We start from the raw sequence: 18,754 nt of genomic DNA, 5'->3' as shown, positions 1-18,754 counted from the left end.
GACTATGGTTTGCCGCTGTTTCCTCTGTAGGGCTTGCTCTGCTTCTCCTGTGTCATATGGATCTGGGTTTCTCTTCTGAGCTCTCAGCATAAAATGTGTGGGGCTGTTTTATGTACATGCATGCCATTTGGGGCAAGATTTTATCTCTCTTTTCCTTTCCTTGAAATATAATGCTTGATACCACATTTTCTGCTCTCTTCAGCTCCAAATGCAGCATGGATGATAGAGAAAAGTAATGCATAACGTAAAATATGAAGAACAAATATTTTTGTGCAGAATGTTCCTTTTAAAGAAAGTGTAGTAAACCCTTGACAAACATTGCAAAGCACTAGTGATGAAGGAGTAAAAGAGAAGCTTTCATATTATCAATGGTTTTCAAGCTTTTTCAGACTCCAGACACACCCTGTTTGAGTTGAGGTACTGCTCCATATCTTTTGTGAATTGAATGGCACCCCATTTCAAAAATTAATGCATTACAGCGCTTGCTTGCAAAAGGACCTAGCAGTGGGGGCTGGGCAGCAGCCAGGCAGGGACAAGCCCGAGCCTGCCCCAATCTTCTCATAACTGCTTGTGGCACTAGTCAAAAGATCTTGGGGAATACCAGTTGAGAATCACTGATTGAGATGTATATCAATATATATATATATATATATATATATGCATTTTTTGAGAATTGTTTTCATGCAGCTGCTGGGTTAGTGTAAATGAAATGAAGTTAATTCAGTTGTAAATGTTGTCTGTCAGATAACTGGATAAAGTCTGAAAAACAGCAACATCAGGAAGCACCCAATATATGTTCATGTCTGCATGTATTTTTATTATTTGTATGTGTGTATAAAATCACAGATTTTTAGAAGGAATATATATTTATGCATTTTATGTTTCTAAAGGAAGCCTATTATACAATTGCACAAAGGCTACAAAATGTTAGGGAGAGAGAAAGGGACTGTAAACTAGAAGTAGACATCACGACTGTAACAAGTGTCCCTGGCATGCAAGATGTATGGCAAGGACACTTTGGAGTGGCAGGGGAAAGCAGTGCTGAGTCAGGCACAGAGTAGACCAGTGGGGGGCCAAACTTTTTGACAGATGTGCTATAAAGTAGCCCCACACTCTCCCCCACTGTTACTCCAGTCCCCTTCCCCTGCTCAAAGAGCTTCTCTGTTTTCTGCTCCCTGTCCTATCTGCCTTTGTGCTGCTTTTCCCCTTCTCAGTCCACCAGGTGCAGCACACATAGGTTACCTGTGTCACTTGCAGCACACGTGCCTTGTTTTGGCCACCGCTGGAGTAGATAGAGAGAAGAGGGAGCCCCTGCAAGGGCACTGCCGTTGTGACATGGACTCTGCATGCTACTGAGCTCTCTCCAAAGCCACCGGCATTAGAGATATGACTACAAGCAGAGTGCTTTATTACTTATTGTTTGAGACAGACACATACATAGTTCAGGTTGACATGTATATGTATTTCTGATTTTTGTGCTGGATTAAAAGGAACAATAAAAATTAGAAAGAGAGAGAAGGGTAGGAAGGATGTGGCTTGATACCTCAATGACCACGCCATCATGAGAGGAGAGCTGGGGTTTATTGCTAAGACACCCTGGAGGAGAAGTGAGGGTCTCTCCTAATTATGAAGTTGATCATTAATGGCTTTCCCAAAAATGTTTGCCATGTCCCCCTTTCCTGCTCAATACATTTCTCTTTGCCTTAAAGCCTTGGACTTATTGCTTGTGAGTGTGGAAAAGCTGCTCATGAAGGGAACCCAGGTGAAGTAATCCCTTTTCCTAGGTTCCTGGGTGGGCCTCAAGCCTGGGGTCACTCAATATTTTCCCAAAGGAGCCCTGTGCAGAGGCCTAACTGGCCAGCACTGCACCTGAGACAGTTCCCCTCCCCTCTCTCCTTGCACCATGTCTAGCTCCAGAGGCTCCAGGGCAGGATACAGGAGCAATGCTGCCATTGCTACTGGGGCTGGAGCTGGAAAGTGCAGGGAAAGTGCAGGAAGAAGAAAGGATGGGAGGGTGACATGCCCTCTAATCCACTCTAGCACCCCTCTCCCCTTAGGTAGCACTCAGAGCTCATGCCCCACTTGCCAAGCTGTCCTCATGCAGTGCCCTGTGGGGCTGTCTGGCACTATTTCCTGCCTGAAGGGTTGTTAACTTCTTCTCCCTTTTATGCCACACTTTTTCAGTAGGCTTGAGGGAGAGTATGCAAGGGCACATCTCCACTGCGCACAATTTTACACACACATTAACACTCTCCTTTATTCTTCCATCCCTGGTGCTTTGCAGCCTCTGTGCAATTTCATAGACAATACTGAGAAGGGAATGTCTGCATCAAACATTTCTCCTGGAAAAGACCTGGTGATCAGTACAGCACTTCCCTCCTGCTCTGTCTTTCAGGACAGCAGCATAACTGCTGGGGAGGGCAAGTGGGGCACCTGGCAGCAAATATGAGCAGTATATTTGGGCCACAACAGGTGCAGCTCCATCCTGCCTGGGCAGATGAGCCAGGCAGGTGCAGCTTCATATCTAGCTGTATATCTAGGGAGCAAGGGGCAGGTGGAATGGCACCCTTCTCAGGGAGTCTGCTACAGCAGGCACTGCCCTTTGCCAATAGCATAACTGTATGTATTGGAGGAGAGCAAACAGGGCATCTGTGTGGGCTCCCAATGTGAGGCTGCTGCAGCCTGAGCCCATTTTGCTACAGCAGCAGCTATAGCAGTAGCAGCTTCCTTCACAATGCAGAGAGCCAGGGCAGGTAAGACTCCACTCCTCCTCCCTCTCCCCACCTCCTCCACCCTGCTCTGGGCATTAAAGGATCTTGTTATGCCTCTACTCCAGTCTGCACTTGGAATGGCACCAACTGTAGAAGCCCCTTTGCAAATGAGGAGAGCTTGAAAATTGCTGTTTGTTTGTTTGTTGATTCATTCATTCATTCATTCATTCATTTTAGTGGTTTTCAGTCTTTTCAGATGCAAAGCTCCCTTAGGAAAATGCCAGCTCTTAATTTTCACTTGTTATTTTGCCTATGGAAAAATACTAGAGCAATTCTTCCATTGCAAAGAACTCAGCGAGACCACAAGTCAGAATGTTTTTGACATAATGGATTCCTATTTGAAATCACTGAATTTATCTTATGAATCATGTGGAACCGTTCATATGCCTAATGGTGCTAACACTGTAGGGCACCCCAGGAAAAACTTAATCAACTACATATCAGTGGTTTTCTCCTTTTCAAAAGTGCTCAAAGTATCAAAATGACATGCGTGCAAACCTGAGAGCTCAGTCCCTAAACATGGCAGAAAGGGGTGAAACAAAGTCACAAGGGGTCTGTGGGGACATGCCAGGGCTTGTGATAAAGAAAGCAATAGTGCTAAACCAGCTTGGGGTGAATTAGAAAGCTGCAGCTTCCACCTGCTCCATACCAGCTTGCAACCAGGATGGATGCTGGGTTACAGTTCAGGTTTCACTTCCCTTTCATTTCTATGAGGGCAGCTCTAGCTTTTATTATTCTCTGTAACCATTGATCCCACTGCCCCCTCGCTCTGTCAGCATCTCCCTCTATCTTTCCATGTATTTTCCTCTCCTTCCCTATCCCTCTCATTATGTCCTGATTGTGACTGAAGAGCTGCTCATGGTGAAGCTGCAGTCAGTGACTCCTGCAATCTCCCTCCACTTCCAGGCAGTATATTTCAAGAGACACATTTGAAAAAAATTATAAACCAATTGACGGGACAAAGGAGGCACACCTGCTCTGTGAGATAAAGTGGGGGAAGTATGGCAAACCCTGGCTACATTGGTGCCAAAATCAGCGTACGGATATCCATGCTGAAGACTACTTCATGAACAACATCTTTAAAGCAATGAAGCATCCTGTTCGTTGCTCTGTCACTTGGTACCTGTCCTGGAGTCCTTGTGCAGACTGCGCCTCAAAAATTGTGAAGTTCCTAAAGAAATACCCTTATTTGAAACTAACAATTTACGTGGCACAGCTCTACTACCACACAGAGGAGGAGAACCGCAAGGGTCTCAGGCTCTTGAGGAGCAAAAAAGTCATCATCCGAGTCATGGACATCGCAGGTAATGGCTGATGGGGTTAGTGGGTCTGGAAAGGCCAGAGCTGTCTGGCAGCCGGACCATGGAACACCCTGTTGGTTGGGCACTGGTTCTAGTTGGGACATTGACTGGTCCCAGTGGGGCTGTGGAATGGACCATGGAGACTTTCCTGTGCAGGTCAGTGGTACCAGACTGGCTGCCAAACTTGGTGGGGAGGTGTTGCACTGGGGGGTGGAACTATTCCCTTTGAGGTCTCCACTTTCTATCCTTCCCCTGGTGCCTCTCACATAATGGTGCCTCGTGGTTTCTTGTTGACTAAGGTCCAGACATGTGTGCCCCCAAAATCTGCATGCTTGCTGGTACCTTCTCATCCTCATGATGAGGCTAGGGGCTGAATAAACCATGAGGGGAAGTGCCCATTTTTTTCTAGAGGTGGAAACTCAGGGCCAAGATGCACTGGGGTGCCTTATGCTGGGGGAAGCTGGACCAGCACAGCTGTTGCGCCTAACATGCCAGGGAACACCAAGAGGGGATCAGACTCCTTCATGGGCCTCTTCCAACAGTGTCAGCTTGACTACAGTCAAGGCCAGATTAACGCATAGGCGAACTAGGCACATGCCTAGGGCCATAAGTGAAAAAGGGACTCAGTTGTGCTTATTTTACATATTATAATTATAGAGTGAAAAAAGTAATATAAACATTTCATCTTCATCTGGGGGCCCACAAGTTTGTTTGCCTAGAACCCACTAAAGGGTTAATCCAGCCTGGCTGCAAAATCTCCCCTCCCTGAAAATACTGTACTGCTGCTGCTGGTTTTCCCAAAAATGTAGAGGATATTCAACTTCCCCTCAAAAAATGAGCACCTTGTCCCAGTGGCAAAAAGTGAGCTGAGTTTAGGGGTACTGGTTTGGCAAGAGCTGCCTGGGGCAGAGTGATGGGAAAGCTATGGAGAGCACGGGCACCAGATGCCATGGGCTCTCAGCTTCCATCAACTGGGCCTGGCTATGCTGCCTGTGTGTGTGACAGGAGCCCACTGCACAGCATAAGATAGGTTTAGTCCCCTAAGCCTGGCTGATCTCTGTGTGTGCCAGGACCAATGATGCCTTCCTCAGCACAGGACTGACTGTTTTTATTTCTCCAGATTATAACTACTGCTGGAAAGTCTTTGTCAGTAATCAGAATGGAAATGAAGATTATTGGCCCTCGCAGTTTGATCCATGGGTAAAGGAGAATTATTCCCGCCTGCTTGACATCTTTTGGGTTAGTAGATCTCTGAAGGAGGGTGGGGAAACTGAACCCCAGAGTGACCCAATGTCCCAGAAAAAGAGACTGAATAGAGCTGGAAAAGGCCTCCTTGTACTGAAGTGCTGAGGTTTGCTTAACTGAAAAGCATAGGGGTAAAAGCTGCACTGTCCCTCCAAGGGACAAACATTGCAGGGCTTTTCTCTGCCGCTGTATAAGGCCACCTGCAGTGTGTGGCTTACATCAGGCACACTCCAGAGTAGGAAATGTCCAGGTCTTATTCTAAAGACCCATCCTCCTGTAGTTCCCGTGGGATTGCAGCTTCCACTGCTACATAGCACATGCTTCTCCTATTTTCTGTTTGTGCTAAAAAAATTGTGGTCAGCCTAAGACCTCCCCTGCTACCACCTGAGCTAGAAATCCCCATCCCTGTTACTCTTTGAATGGGGTCGATATGCCCTTGTTACTTACTCTAAATTTTAGCTGCTGTGGAGAGTGAGATTAATGATCACTGAGATCATTCTAGTCATACATCAAAACCTTTATTGGGATATGCTTAAACATTAACTTATTTACAACAATAACTATAATGCTTATGTAGCCTTGGAGTCAAGAGAAGCTAGGTCAGCAGGTCAGGTGCTGCCACTTACTCAGGGACTCACGATGGTCAAAACTGCTCAGTGGAGTCTCAAGTGATTTGATCCCTTGCAGCTATACAACTTTTTTATACTTCTGGCTACAGGTTGTTAGTCATGTATGCTTTTCCATGTTTGGTTAACCTAACACTGCAGTTAGTCAGTGCCCACAAAATGCTAACCCTGTATAGCAACCCAATACTTGCTCAACTAAGTCATGTGCACTCACACCATCATAGGCAGGCAATGTTCTTTGGGTAGATGTGATATCTTTTACTAGACCAATTAAATAGTTGGAAAAATTGTTCTTCACAAGCTTTTGGGCACAACACCCTTCTTCAGGCATAAAGAGAGTCTGTTGGTCCTTGTGTATTCTCCCCCTCACACCATCATGACATTACTCTGGCCAAGCGGGACTTATCAGGCCTATACCCTCTTCTGAAATCTTCCTGATACCTGAACTGTTAGGTTCAGTGGTTCATCAGTAATGCACTGCTAGTGCATGGGGAGCAGAGTCTGGTTAAAAATGAGATGCTTGGTCTGATGGAGCATCTATGATTTGCTTTCCTTCCACAATGAGAAAGAAACTTAAGAATTCTCACGATATCATTTGGTCAGAAAATTGCTGACCAGGCCAAACAGCGAGCCCATGTAATCATGAAGCATGTCCCAGAACTTCTTTGACCACTGTCCTGGGTCTGAGCCCCACCTAAAGAAATATTATGAATCGCTATAGTTCATAGAAAGAGTCCCTGCCCTCTCCACTTGATACCAGGGTGGGTCTAATGCACAAATGTTTTGCTGCTAATCTCTAGAAAAGAAATTAATTTCAGATCCCTTTTTCCCCACCAGGAATATCCCCTTGCAGGAGTCCAAATCCCTGGTAGAGGGAACCACCCACAACATCTCCTGGAATAGCTGTGAAGACACTGGAACAAAACCTCCCCCAAACAACAGAAACCAGGGGCTGATATATTGAAATGAAACTCCAAAACTTGGGGAGTGGAGGGGAGGAAGAGAGGGATGAGAGGATGATGTCTGCATTGGGAAACACTATCCCAGGCTACTGCTCTTTGTTTTCTCTGTTGTTGGATCCCTGATGATTGGGCTACACTCAATCATCAGGTAGAAATGCACCAGACAGCTTAATCCTGTGACTGTGACTGCCCTCATCTGCATTACCAAACTCTGACTGCAGAGCTGTGTTGGAAATGGAGTGTAGTCCATAGCTAACGTATCTTTGCCAGCAAAACCCATGGGAAAGACACTGCATTGCTTACAGAGATGCTGCTGTCTGGGGGAAGTGGTACAGTGTCACCTTCTGCTAGCAGAGCTGGGTCCATGCCAGGGGTCACGCTGCTGTCCAGCTGCCACCACTCTTTAAAAACTTTGATAATCATCTTGGCAAGGATAACTATCTTCTTGGCTGCTCCCTTTTCATTGCCCCAGCTAGCAGCCTGTGCAAAGCAATCTGGTCAAATCCCAAAGACAACCTGAGTGCAGGAGTGCTGGGATGGGTGCCCTCTGCAGAAAACCCCTGAAATGGTAAGAACCAGATTCCATGGCCAGGATTATCCAGAGCCTGCAGAAGAGATTTGCTTCACTGACACACAGAAATGCTGCATTTTGACTGTGAGCCCTGCCCTGCATCTGGAACTCAGGGTCTGTCTCCATGGTCCTGCACAGTAGGGCTGTGTGAGGCTTCGGACAATGCTTCGGATCTGGAGAAGCTTTGAATGCTTTGGCATCCGAAGCAGCATGTCCGGATCGAAGCACTGGCTTCGTTAGGATCCGAAGCCGGATCGATTAGCTGCCTACTCACACAGGCCTACTGTGCAGCACTGCAGAGATAATTGAGGTGTGTAGTGCAGCCAGAACAGCTGCCTGCAAACCAGGGTGCATTAGTTCATGTGGAGCTAGGCTGCTTCCAGGACTTGCTGCACTGTGCTGTGTAGACACCCTGCCAGGCAGTAGTCATTCCCTGGAGGACATGTGAATTGGATTATTGTCCAGTTCCCTCTCTCAAAGCCATACTGTGTAGGGTGTGCCTTGGCTTTTGCTTATTTTAGTCACTCATTTCCAAGGCCCTGACTCTGGGTCTGCTTCTTCTCTCATGTACATTGTTACAAATGAATCTGCACTGCAGTCAATGGTATCAGTGGCCTGTCCTGGAAGGGAGCCTGACATCTGTCTGTGGAGTCAGGATGTGCCATTTATCCAGAGTTATCTCACTGACTAGAAACACAACTTCATGGTGCTGTGACTCTGCCCCATGTGTCTTGCAGGGCCAAGAAGGCATTCTTTACAGACTGTCCTTGAGAGAGAGAGAAAGAACAGGTTTCACTTAAACAAACTTATTTTAAATAAGCCACTGTACTTATGGAGTCTCTGTTACACCTTCCTCTCCAACAGGGAAAGTTTGTATTTTCAGCCACAGACCTGGCGACAGCTATGCTGTTTGCCTCTTTACCCACCAGCACAGAAAATAGTCCCTGGTCAAACAATACAGCCCTAATCTGTTCCTCTGAGCGCTAGCAAACTCTCCTTTCCTGAGCAGTGAAGCGAGGTGATATGCTAGATCTTGCCTGCAAAATCCCATCTGAGAGAGCTGGAATTCAAAGGCTAGTTGGGACGGTTGGGATGTTCAGTTTCCACAATGTTTTTTGTTTTTCTTACATGCCTTTTCGTAATTTTTTTAACCAAGGAGAATAAATGTAAAAGAACATATGACTGTTATGTTTTATACTTATTGATAATAAAAAAAGAAACAAATGGATGGTCTACTGACGTAGAAATTTGGACCAATGCAATCTGATTTCAATGCAACATCATGGTTGATCTGTTGTTGTAGGTACCAAAAGTTGTATATTTCCTGACTGGGTTTTCTGGCTGTTGATCTGTCTGTCTGTCTATCCATGCTCTTACAGCACACATCACTCCATCATGTGAGATCCCTACTGCAAGAACGCAAGATGGTCTTGTGGCCTATTGCAAGCAACCAGAGAGTTTGAGTGCATCATTTCTTAGCTGCCCTTCTGGAGACCTGTTAACGGTGCATTGCTCTCAGAGGGGTGTGCTCAGCCCTTTCTGAAAACTCTTCCTGATGTCTCCAGCTGCCATTCCCTGCTTCCCTTCTCCCCCACCTCCCAAAAACAAAATAAAACAGGCAAAACGCGCCCCCCCCCAAAAACCCACCAGTTGGTTCTGAAAAATTAGCTCTAAACTTTTTTTTAGCCAAACAGGGTCTAATCCTGCCTTGGTCAGGAAGCAGGTATGAGAGGCTGAGAACTGGAGCTATCTCACGTTAGGCTTATATATATAAGCTGCGGGGGTCAGTGGGAGGAGGGTAGGGGGAATAAAGTGTGTGAAGGAGCAGGTAGAACCTGCAGGTAGAGCTGGCATTTTCTGAAGGGTGCCGCAAGTCTATCCAAGGGTGCCGTGAGGCTAAGACGGTTGAGAACCACTGCTTTCGGCAGTCTCCAATTCCCCATGGCATGCACTCCAACTCTCTGGTTGGTTGTAATAGGCCACAAGACCATCTTGCATTCTTGCAGTAGGGAACTCACATGATGGAGTGATGTGTGCTGTTAGGCATGGCACTGCTTCCCTAATCCTCCTCCCCGCCTGCCCCCTCCAAAGGTGATCCACCATCTTTCTTCACAGCAAGCTGAATGCTGACTACAGCATTGCCCTCTTTCACAACTGCATAGCAGGAATCTCAGTGCTTGTTGTTTGCTTTATAAAATCTCAGTTCCTGGATTATGGGGGAATAGCTCTCTTTTTATTATTTAATTTTTTTTTTTAGTAATTTTCTTTCACTTGTGGATGCACAGGAAAGTTGGAAAGACTAAGATACCCAATTAAAATACCATAAGACAAAATAAGCCCCTGCTTTTAGTGATTTAAAAAAAAACACTTTATTTTGAAGCCAGGCTCATAATTTTTCATTGTTTCATAGTTGTTAGGGGCTGGTAGGGACCTTTAGAGGAGGATGACTCATAATTTTTCAATGCTTGGGTTTTGTGAGGCCCATCCCAAAGAGGTTTCTGGGAGGAGGCCAAGCTGACTCCTGGGGGGGGGGTTAGGCTTGGCGGACCCCAGAAGCCACGGGATAATGACCTAATGCATCTGCTGCTGTTTGCTAATATGCAGAGATGAAAATAAGGGGAACTGTCCTTGCCCGACCAACGGCCCTGGAAAGCCTCGGCCCACGAAGAACTTAAAGATAACAGCTTTTTATTTAGAAATGACAGCTTTGCAAAATGAGATAATGGCTTGGCTTTGATCCCAGAAAGGCAGTAAGGTTAGAAGCGAACCCCCTTCTGGAAGAGATAGTTAACAAGAAGGACGGTATAAAAGTCAGAAGAACTGGGCCCCAAGCAGAACTGCTTTGGGGAGGACAAGGCTGAGGACCCGATAAAGGAGGTAGTCTCACCACCCTGGACACAGGGTGGGGTTCCCGAGACTTATTAGGGTGGGGAGTGCCTTTCCTCCAGCCCGACACACTAGTGGCTTGTAAGCTTACAGTATTAACTTGGTGTGTGTTTTTTTTCTGCAATAAAAAGTTACACTTGTTGTTTTACCTTGGCGTGGGACCTGTGGGTTACTCACCTTCCCCTTGGGAAGGGAGGGAGCCCTAACAGGTTTGACAATACTGTGACCAAGCAGTGAAATAGCAAATGCATAAAGCTTGATGCCTGTGGTAAGAAAATATGGTTTAGAAACCTTTCTCTGACTTCAGAGACTTCTGACTTCAACATGGGGCAATGATGAAGAGTTTTTCTCACTTTTGTAAGGGAAATAACTGTCATCTGTTCATGGGAAGCTTCTCTCTGAGGCCTCCCTCCCACTGGGGATAAAATTTGATTTTGAAGACTCCTTCCCAGTTAACTGGACCTTGAAACTGTCTCATGAATCTGAGAAAAAGAGAGACAAAAAGAAAGGGCCAATGAAGGAACAACAAATTTCCTTATGGCGATGGTTGCTCATTTGCAAGTTTCTTCCCAAGCCATGACAGCCAAGCCATGGCAACTTTTACCAGGGGAAGACCTCATGCATCCATGATGCAGAAGAAGCCAGTCTGGTATCACAGGAGCATGTAGGTTCTCAATAATGTGCCCCAGGCACTCTACAGCACCCAAGCAAGCACTTGTAAGGGCTGGGTGCTGGGAGGGCAGCAAAGCTGAGGAGCGTGCACAGGACAGTTCCCCACAACTGACTCCTCAGGGCTCTAGCCTGCTCTCAGGGGTTTCCATTCACTCATCCTGCAGGAGCACAGGGCCACAAGATAGACCCCTTGGGAAGCCCACAGGGTAAAGTGGAGCAGAACTAAACTGTGTATCCCAGAGACTGCAGAGGAAAGAAAAAGAGAGAGGAAAAAGGCAGGAGGAATCAAATCCAGTGGTCAAGCCCCCTACTTCTCCACCCCACAAGGCCTGCCAAACAATAGCAAGGCCCAGACCAGGCTTCTGCACTGGCTCCGCAGGGTCACCCTCTGAGATAATTAGTGAAAGCATGGCCCCAAGGCAAGCAGAGCAGCCACCAGGCAAACAATGAGTGTCACTTCCAGGGCTGGAGCCCATGCAGCAGCAGAATGCTGTGCCCTGCAGACCCATACAGCAGCTCCACAGGTCTGTCTGCAGCTCCAGGAGCAGAACCAGGCCCAGGGATCTCAGCAGCAGTCTGGGAGTGTCTTTGCCCATGGTGGGCCCTGAGCTCAGCCCCAGGATGTTCCTCAGGGGCAGGAGGAGTAGCAGTGCCCAGTGGCTCCCAGGGCCATACCTGGAAAATGGATGGTGCAAGGGGATGAGGGTAAATTGGTTCCAGGGGGTCCTGTCCTTCTGGTTGTGGTGTGAAACCTCAGGGTCCCTTCAGCAGTAGCTGTGGGAGCAAAGGGAGCCCTATAGTCACCAGCAGCCCAGCATAGGGTTTCAGACCAACCTCACCCTGCCAGAAGAACTAGAAGTACATCTGCCTCCTGAGCTTGCAACCTCCCTGCCTTTACCAGAAGGTCAGGGGTAGGCTTCACTAAGGGGCTCCCACAGCAGCAGCAGCAGCAGCAGCAGCAGCAGCAATATAGAACCTAGCCTCCTTCTCTGTAGGGCTTCCTCCATCCCACAAGTTTCACAATGCCAGGGGTAACTTGTCCCCAGGAGCAGTAGCAGCAGCAGAGTATCTCTCCTTGCAAAGCTCTGTACCCACCCAGTGATTTTTGAGGCTATGGATTCCTTTACCTGGGGTCTCTTTGATGACTGGATGGAGAGGAGATGGATCAGAGCAGTTACAGTGTCTTGATCTGGTCCAGGCAGTGTGAGTTCCAGCTTAAGCTAAAGACAACTGTCTTTGAGCTAAAGACAGCCCCAGGCAGCAGGGGTGTATGTAGGCAACTGCCACCAATCCCTTCAACTGCCTAAGTGGTGCAAGCATAGCCCCCTGACTGCAGTTTTTGGCTTTAATGTACAGTTTGGGGTTCTGTTTCCCCACCTGGTGGCTTAAGGTCATCCTGTGTGTGTGACTGCTGAAGCCTATACCCCCATACATTTTAGCCCTCTAGCTAGGGACCTATAGACCCAGCTTCTGGGGCCCCCTCACTCGAGGAGATTTTGTACTTGGCAAGGATCCTTATTCACTGGGCTATTGCTGACAGATGGCATGGCAAAATTGAAACAGTTTTGGACTCTGTAACCAATTTGTACAACAGAAGCGGAAAATGCTGTATGTGATTTGGGTAACCAGAAGATTACACCAGCACTGAACTGCTTGAGCAAGCACTTTGTAAACAACACTATATACAACCTAGAAAGGATGACAAGAAGTGGGAAAACATCAATGACTAGAAAATCCTAAAGAGGGGTAGAAACAGAAACCTGGAACAACAGGAACACATTTGGAGATGAGCAAAGGCAGGAGACATGCTGTTGTCAAGGCAACTAAAAAAAAAAGGGGAGACCACCCATAAAAAAGAAAGCAAAAGGAGAGCTGTGGGCCCTTGCTATGTCTGCCATAAAGGACCGCGGACCCCAGAGATCTTTGAACACCTGGCCAACTGAAGGAAGGCACTCCATCCTTGGGAATACATAAAATTTACCAAAAGCTTCTATCATTTCCTTGATTTAAGCCTAATTGTAACTTTGTTGTACACACAGAATTTTTGCCTATTGCCTTATATATTTTCTTGAGTTGTGCATTGCCTTAAACTCCATTTTGTATTGCTCTGTAGCTTGACATAAGTGTTTGACCTTTGTGTGCTGTATGTGTGAAAGAATGGGTAAGAGTGTGTCTGTGGAAAAGGAAAAGATCAGCTGGTGACTGGCTGAAGAATGCAGACAGATAAAAGACCAAGACAGGAAGAATCCACCACAGAACAGCAACAGAACAATGGCAATCAACCTTCAAGGAAGAACACAGTGATAATACAGCAAAAGCCCAGAGGACTGGGTGAATTGACATGGCTATAAAAGATGGGGCGAGACATATCGATTTTGGGTCTTGTTCTGTATGCCATCAGTTCGTCTGATGAGATGGATGGCAGGAGCCCAGCTCCCTACTCATGATCAGCTTGGCTGGCCACCAAGTTGATCTGAGTATTGATAAGACTGGTAATGTATACCAGCACAGAACAGAAATTGGGGTATGAATGGGTGTGTGTGTGTGTGTGTGTGTGTGTGTGTATGTGTGTATTAAGCGCTTAATCAATAAACACGGCATCTTGCCTTATCCTCCCTTATAAGGTCTTGCTCGTGATTTGAGCAATTGGCAATTTGTGTAACAACTTGCTGTACTCAGAGAACTGACTGTTCTTGTCCAAGCCCACTTTCATGACTTTAGTGCCACTACCTAGATTTAAACATTAAACCTGGGCAACACAATGAGCTATACAAAAGGTGACCATATGTCTGATTTTTGTTGGGACAGTCCTCTCCCAGAAGCACCTTCCATCTCTTCAAAGGAACACTTCTATCTCATTTTAAGCACATTCACACATGTGTACATGCACACACATGCTCATGCTCAGCAGTGACCAGACCGGTGGCAGTGGTGGCAGCTGCTGTTCTTGTGCCCCCTCCAAGTCAGTGCCTGGGCCTGGTGCCCAGGTTGCCCATCCATTGTTATGCTACCAGTCTTCCTCTAGGAGTGAAAAGGGCATATAAATGACCCACTTAACTACAAACTTGTTAACAGGATAAAGGCACTTACACTAAGGTCTCTAATGTATTCTTTAACACACAAAATGGCTAAATGCCATCCCACTCCAATGGCCCGATGTGCCTTAGGGGCCTGTCTGCCTCCTAGAAGTGGCTGGATTTCAGCAGCTGTGGCACTCTCTCCTAGTCCCCCACTCCTTGTCAGTTCCCAGGCCTACAGTGCCAGAGGAAGAGTAGCATCAAACTGCTCAGGGAGCAGAGTGCCCCAGACACGTGGGTGCTGGGCAGCAGCCTCTCTGCTCCTCTAGAGTCTAGATGTGCTGCTCCCACTGAGCACCTGGGAGTCTTGCTTTGTTAATAAGCCAGGAAGGGGCAGGATGGAGCTGCCACTGCACAGTTGCTTTTGCATTACATGTTTGTTCCTTAAATATTACTATTGATCTAGCTTGCCATGGCCATGAGGTCACTGTTTACCAAGAGTTCCCAGCTTTGTTCTTTTGTTGTTTGAGCGCTGCTGTTCCCCAGGTCACCTTTCAGACTGACGTCACCTTAGCCCTCGCACCAGTAATTCGTTAATGTTACCGGAGTACTCCTGACTCCTTCCAGGGCCAGAGGGAATATTACTCGGGTATTTCTTTTTCATATATCCTGTTAGTTTCACTCCCTTGATGCCCTTTTGGGCCAAATCTTCAAAAGGGCCTAGAGACCATCCTGTAGAGGGGTTACCAGCTTCTACTTGTTAATCAGACGATACCTTCCCAGAGGTCAGCAATGCTTCTTCAGCTGCTAGGTTGCCCAGCTGTTTAAATTACACTTATAGTTTGCACCCCAGAGGAAGCAAGATCCATACCAGTTCCGCAACTTATCTCTTCTTAGATCACACAGGGCCTGTGAAGCACACTAGGAACTAGGCCTGTGTGAATAGGGAAGTATTTGATTCAGGTTCAGAGGACAGTGATTTGATTCAGTGATTTGAATCACTGTCCCCATTCAAACTGACCAAATCAGCTTCAAAAGATTTGGTGCTCATTCAGAGAGATTCAGAGATTTGGATTGGCCAGGCAGAGGCAGGCACAGCCAGGCAGCTTCAGGTTCTCCCATGGATCCTTCAGCTGTGCCTGCCTCTCCCTGGGTTGGGGGAGCCATGGGAGAAGCCCCCATGGCTGCCCTGCCCGGCCCCATCCCTTGCCCCGCCCAGCCTCCCGGCACTTAAAAAAAAAAAGCTCCTCACTCACCAGCGATCAGGGTCTCTGGGCACTTGTGGCAGAGTCCCTCTATAGAACACAGGGCAATGAGGGGCAGTGGGGATTGCCCCCCACCCCCCGGCACCTGCTGGGCAGCTGCCTCATGGCATGGGTGCAGCATGACTCAGCAGGCCACTGCACACTGCCTGGGAGCTGGGGCCACTGAAGCTGAGTGCTGCTGGGCTCCCGGTGACTGCTGCAGCCGGTGAGTGTGTGGCTTTTTTTTCAAAGTGACAGGAGGCTGGGGCAGGGCAGGGCAGCTATGGGGGCTTCCCCTGTGGCTCCCCCCACCCAGGGATAGACAGCCACAGCCAGAGGAGCTGTGGGAGAACCTGCAGCTGCCCGGCTATGCCTGCCTCTCCCTGGCTGATCCAAATCTCTGAATCTTTTCCTCAGCGTGCCTGTATAACAGAAGGTTCCTGCATTGCCACACAGTGCTCCTGACACAGGACACAAACTGGTCAAAACGCATTGACTGGGACCCCTGCTGCTCAGTCAGGTGTCTGTACATTGCTGCCTCCCTTGTCATCAGCCTGACTCCTGTCACTCTTTCACAAGGAACCGGCTTACCTTTTTTCACACACCCTTGGCATACGGGCAGTGCCACAGGAGATGACCAATGGTCTCTGCTTCTTCTTGGCAGGTCTCCCTGTGGCAATTGCATCGAATCCCTTGTCTCTCCCTGTACCTCCACACCCTCACTGGGAGTACTTGGTGCCCTATCAACCAACTTAAGTCCCCATGGCCCCTGCGGAGGTCCTTGTGGAAGATCCGGTTCCAGATGGCTTGTCAGTCCTCATCAGGGAGCGTCTCCATGGTTGATAGCCTGTCTCTGTCTCTGCCTTCTGAATCTTTTTGTGGTTGGACATAGTCACCAGGCTTTCCTTCTGTAACCCATACTCACTCCAGAACTCATTCAGGACCCTATAAAACCAGAGCTGCTCCATGGTCCACGGTCTCCTGAAGGTGACCTGCAAAGAACTTTACTAGACACCGAGCTCAAAGAAACAGACTGTGTTAAAATGTTTCTGAGCAAACTTCAGTCCTACCATCAAAATCAGTGAGTGAGGATGGAGAAGATGCAGCCAACTTCATCTGCAAAGCAACACCTGGCACAGTTTGTTCAAAGACCCCCTGGGAGGAGGATTGGACAGGGAGAACAAAGAGGACAGAGATGCAACTGGACCTGGAGACAGCGAGAAGTACTGCAACAGGATCAGCAGCAGTGGAAGTGACAGCGACAGTGACAAGGACAGTGAATGAACTGAGAATGTAAACCCCAAATTGGGGTTTGGACTAAAGGACTGCGATTGGGGTAGGTGAGAGTGTGCAGGGATGCAGGGGAGTGGGTGCATTTATTGTAACGGGAAGCATGGGTTCATTAATTTTTTTTTAAGATGTGTGATGGAAAGTTTATGATAGAGGATGTATATATATAATTCTCTCTCTATATATAGAAATATAGTTTAATAAAAAAAAGCAGGTGGTGAGCCCACTCCTGTTTCTGTCCACAGAAAATAACATCCTTCTTTAGCTACAGCTATATGGTTTGTTGAGTCCCAAGAGCACTCTGTGAATGGCCACTGGAAGAGAAGCATTAGTTTCTAGACCAGTGCAATATTAGCACTGTTACATATGCCTACTCATGATTCACAAGATAAACTAAGAGATTTCAAATAGGCATCCACAGTGTCAAAACCATTCAGACCCACTGTGGTTTTTACTATTGTAAAGAACTGAGAGAATTGGTCCATTATTTTTTTGTCATCAAAACATGAGCGAAAGCTAAGAACTGGCATTTTTTTAGGGGTGACTTGAATCTAAAAAGATTGAGAATGATTGACTAATCTCGACAAGTCTTCCAGGGGTTTTCCTAGTCTGCTATAGCCTGATGCCAAGACACTTGCTCATGTTTTATACCGGAGTTTCCCTCAGTGTCACGCAGGTGGAAATCCCTTGTGTTTGTGAGAGGCATGGAATTTGAGGAATTATGGCCTGACCTAGCTCCTGTGTACAAGGAACCTGTTGGGCTGTTTAACATAGGCCTACATCACCATGGCGGGTAGCCCATTTCCACTAATATACCTCTGGGATTCCTGGAATGGAGAGAATCATTTAAAATTAGGATTGGAAGGAACCTCAGGATGTCACCTAGTCCAACCCCCTGCTCAAAGCAGGACCATCCCCACTGAGAGTAGCAGTTGTAAGCTGCTCTGGAAGCTAGCCATCAGGCCCTAAGTGGAAATCAGTTAGGGCCTGATGGCTAGCTTCCAGAGCAACTTACAACTGCTACTGTCATAGGGGCACTTGCAAGTGGCTGCAGAGTCACCTGACAGGATGGGGCAGGACTTGGGAGGCATATAAACCTGGGGTCTGAGCCAAAGCAGGGCGTCTGGCCCTGCAGGCAGCAAGGAGAGTTCTTGAGCAGGATGGCTACAGGAGAGGGACTGCCTAGCATTTGATCTTCCCTGGAGACCGCAAGTAAGAGGCTTATAGCTTGTAGGGAGTAGGACCCAGTGTGGAGCTCTTCTAGTTATAGCCAGGGGCATGGGTGACTGGTGACTCCTGAGTCCGGGATGGTGGGGGGGGCACCCATAGAAGCCGGCAGCAGGGACGGGGCTGGCAAGAACCCACAGAAGCCAGCAGTGGCAGGGATGGGGTTGTCGGGGGAGCACGTTCCTCCCCCCCATGCTCCCCTACCAGCTGCCTATGGCTGCCTATGTATTTGTTTGTGTTTCAGACTGGCATACCAGGTGTGGCTATAAGGGATAAGGAGGAGGCCAGAGAGGGGCATTTGAGGGTGCATTGAGTTTTAAGCCACACTGGGTGCTGAGGGATACACCATGAACACATTGGTGCCTGAGGAGCATCTGCAGCTTTGGAGCCCTGCCAGGGGCCAGGGCTCAATATCAGGCAGGCAGAAAGCAGAGAGGGGCACAACCAGGGCCAGGGGCCCCACAGCCTGAGAGGAGCATAACCAGGGCCAGGGATCCCACAGGCCAAGAGGGGCTAGACAGGAGCTGAAGCCTGGAAGCCAGGTCCAGCTCAGTGGACCTAGGCTAAGAGGGGCCCAGCCAAATAAAAGGGGCTGAAGCTGGGAAGGCAGAAGCCCCAACAAAGGAGTGGAGCCCTGATGAAGCCTCAGGTGACAGCTGGTAATATTTGCAGGGCATGGCTGGCTGTAGGGATGGAAAGAGGCCGTGAATAGCCCTTAAGGCAACAGGTGCCCTGGGACAGGAACAGGGACAGGCTATGAGGGTGCACTTAGCACTTGAAGGGAAGGACTGGATCCACTGGGGTCTGGGAGGGACCTGCTGGTTGGAGGACAGATGAGGGCTCGCTTTGGGACCCTAGGGGAGCCTCCCTCTTACAAATCAACTAAGCACATCAAGGTAGGGCAGGAAAAATAAGAGGGAGGGTACCCAGGGAGCCTGAATG

At 47.9% G+C, this 18,754-nt stretch overlaps 1 protein-coding gene across 2 annotated transcripts in view; it reads left to right on the top strand.

Moving 5' to 3' along the window:
• Positions 1 to 8,702, top strand: part of LOC102372754 (C->U-editing enzyme APOBEC-1-like) — a 9,020-nt gene extending 318 nt beyond the window's left edge. Inside the window, exons 2-4 of one of the 2 annotated variants that reach the window (XM_006032621.3) lie at positions 3,678 to 4,075; positions 5,193 to 5,272; positions 6,781 to 8,702. In XM_006032621.3, the coding sequence (XP_006032683.1) occupies positions 3,678 to 4,075; positions 5,193 to 5,272; positions 6,781 to 6,846 (544 nt within the window). In that variant the 3' untranslated portion in view covers positions 6,847 to 8,702. Of the gene's footprint in view, positions 1 to 3,677; positions 4,076 to 5,192; positions 5,312 to 6,780 lie in introns of both variants that reach the window. The other variant, XM_014524190.2, reaches the window with a different exon arrangement.
• Positions 8,703 to 18,754: the final 10,052 nt, after the last annotated feature.

The sequence above is a fragment of the Alligator sinensis genome, unplaced genomic scaffold (assembly GCF_000455745.1).
Source record: "Alligator sinensis unplaced genomic scaffold, ASM45574v1 scaffold1129_1, whole genome shotgun sequence".
NCBI classification, from domain to species: Eukaryota; Metazoa; Chordata; order Crocodylia; family Alligatoridae; genus Alligator; species Alligator sinensis.
This window is presented reverse-complemented; position numbering and strand designations above follow the sequence as displayed.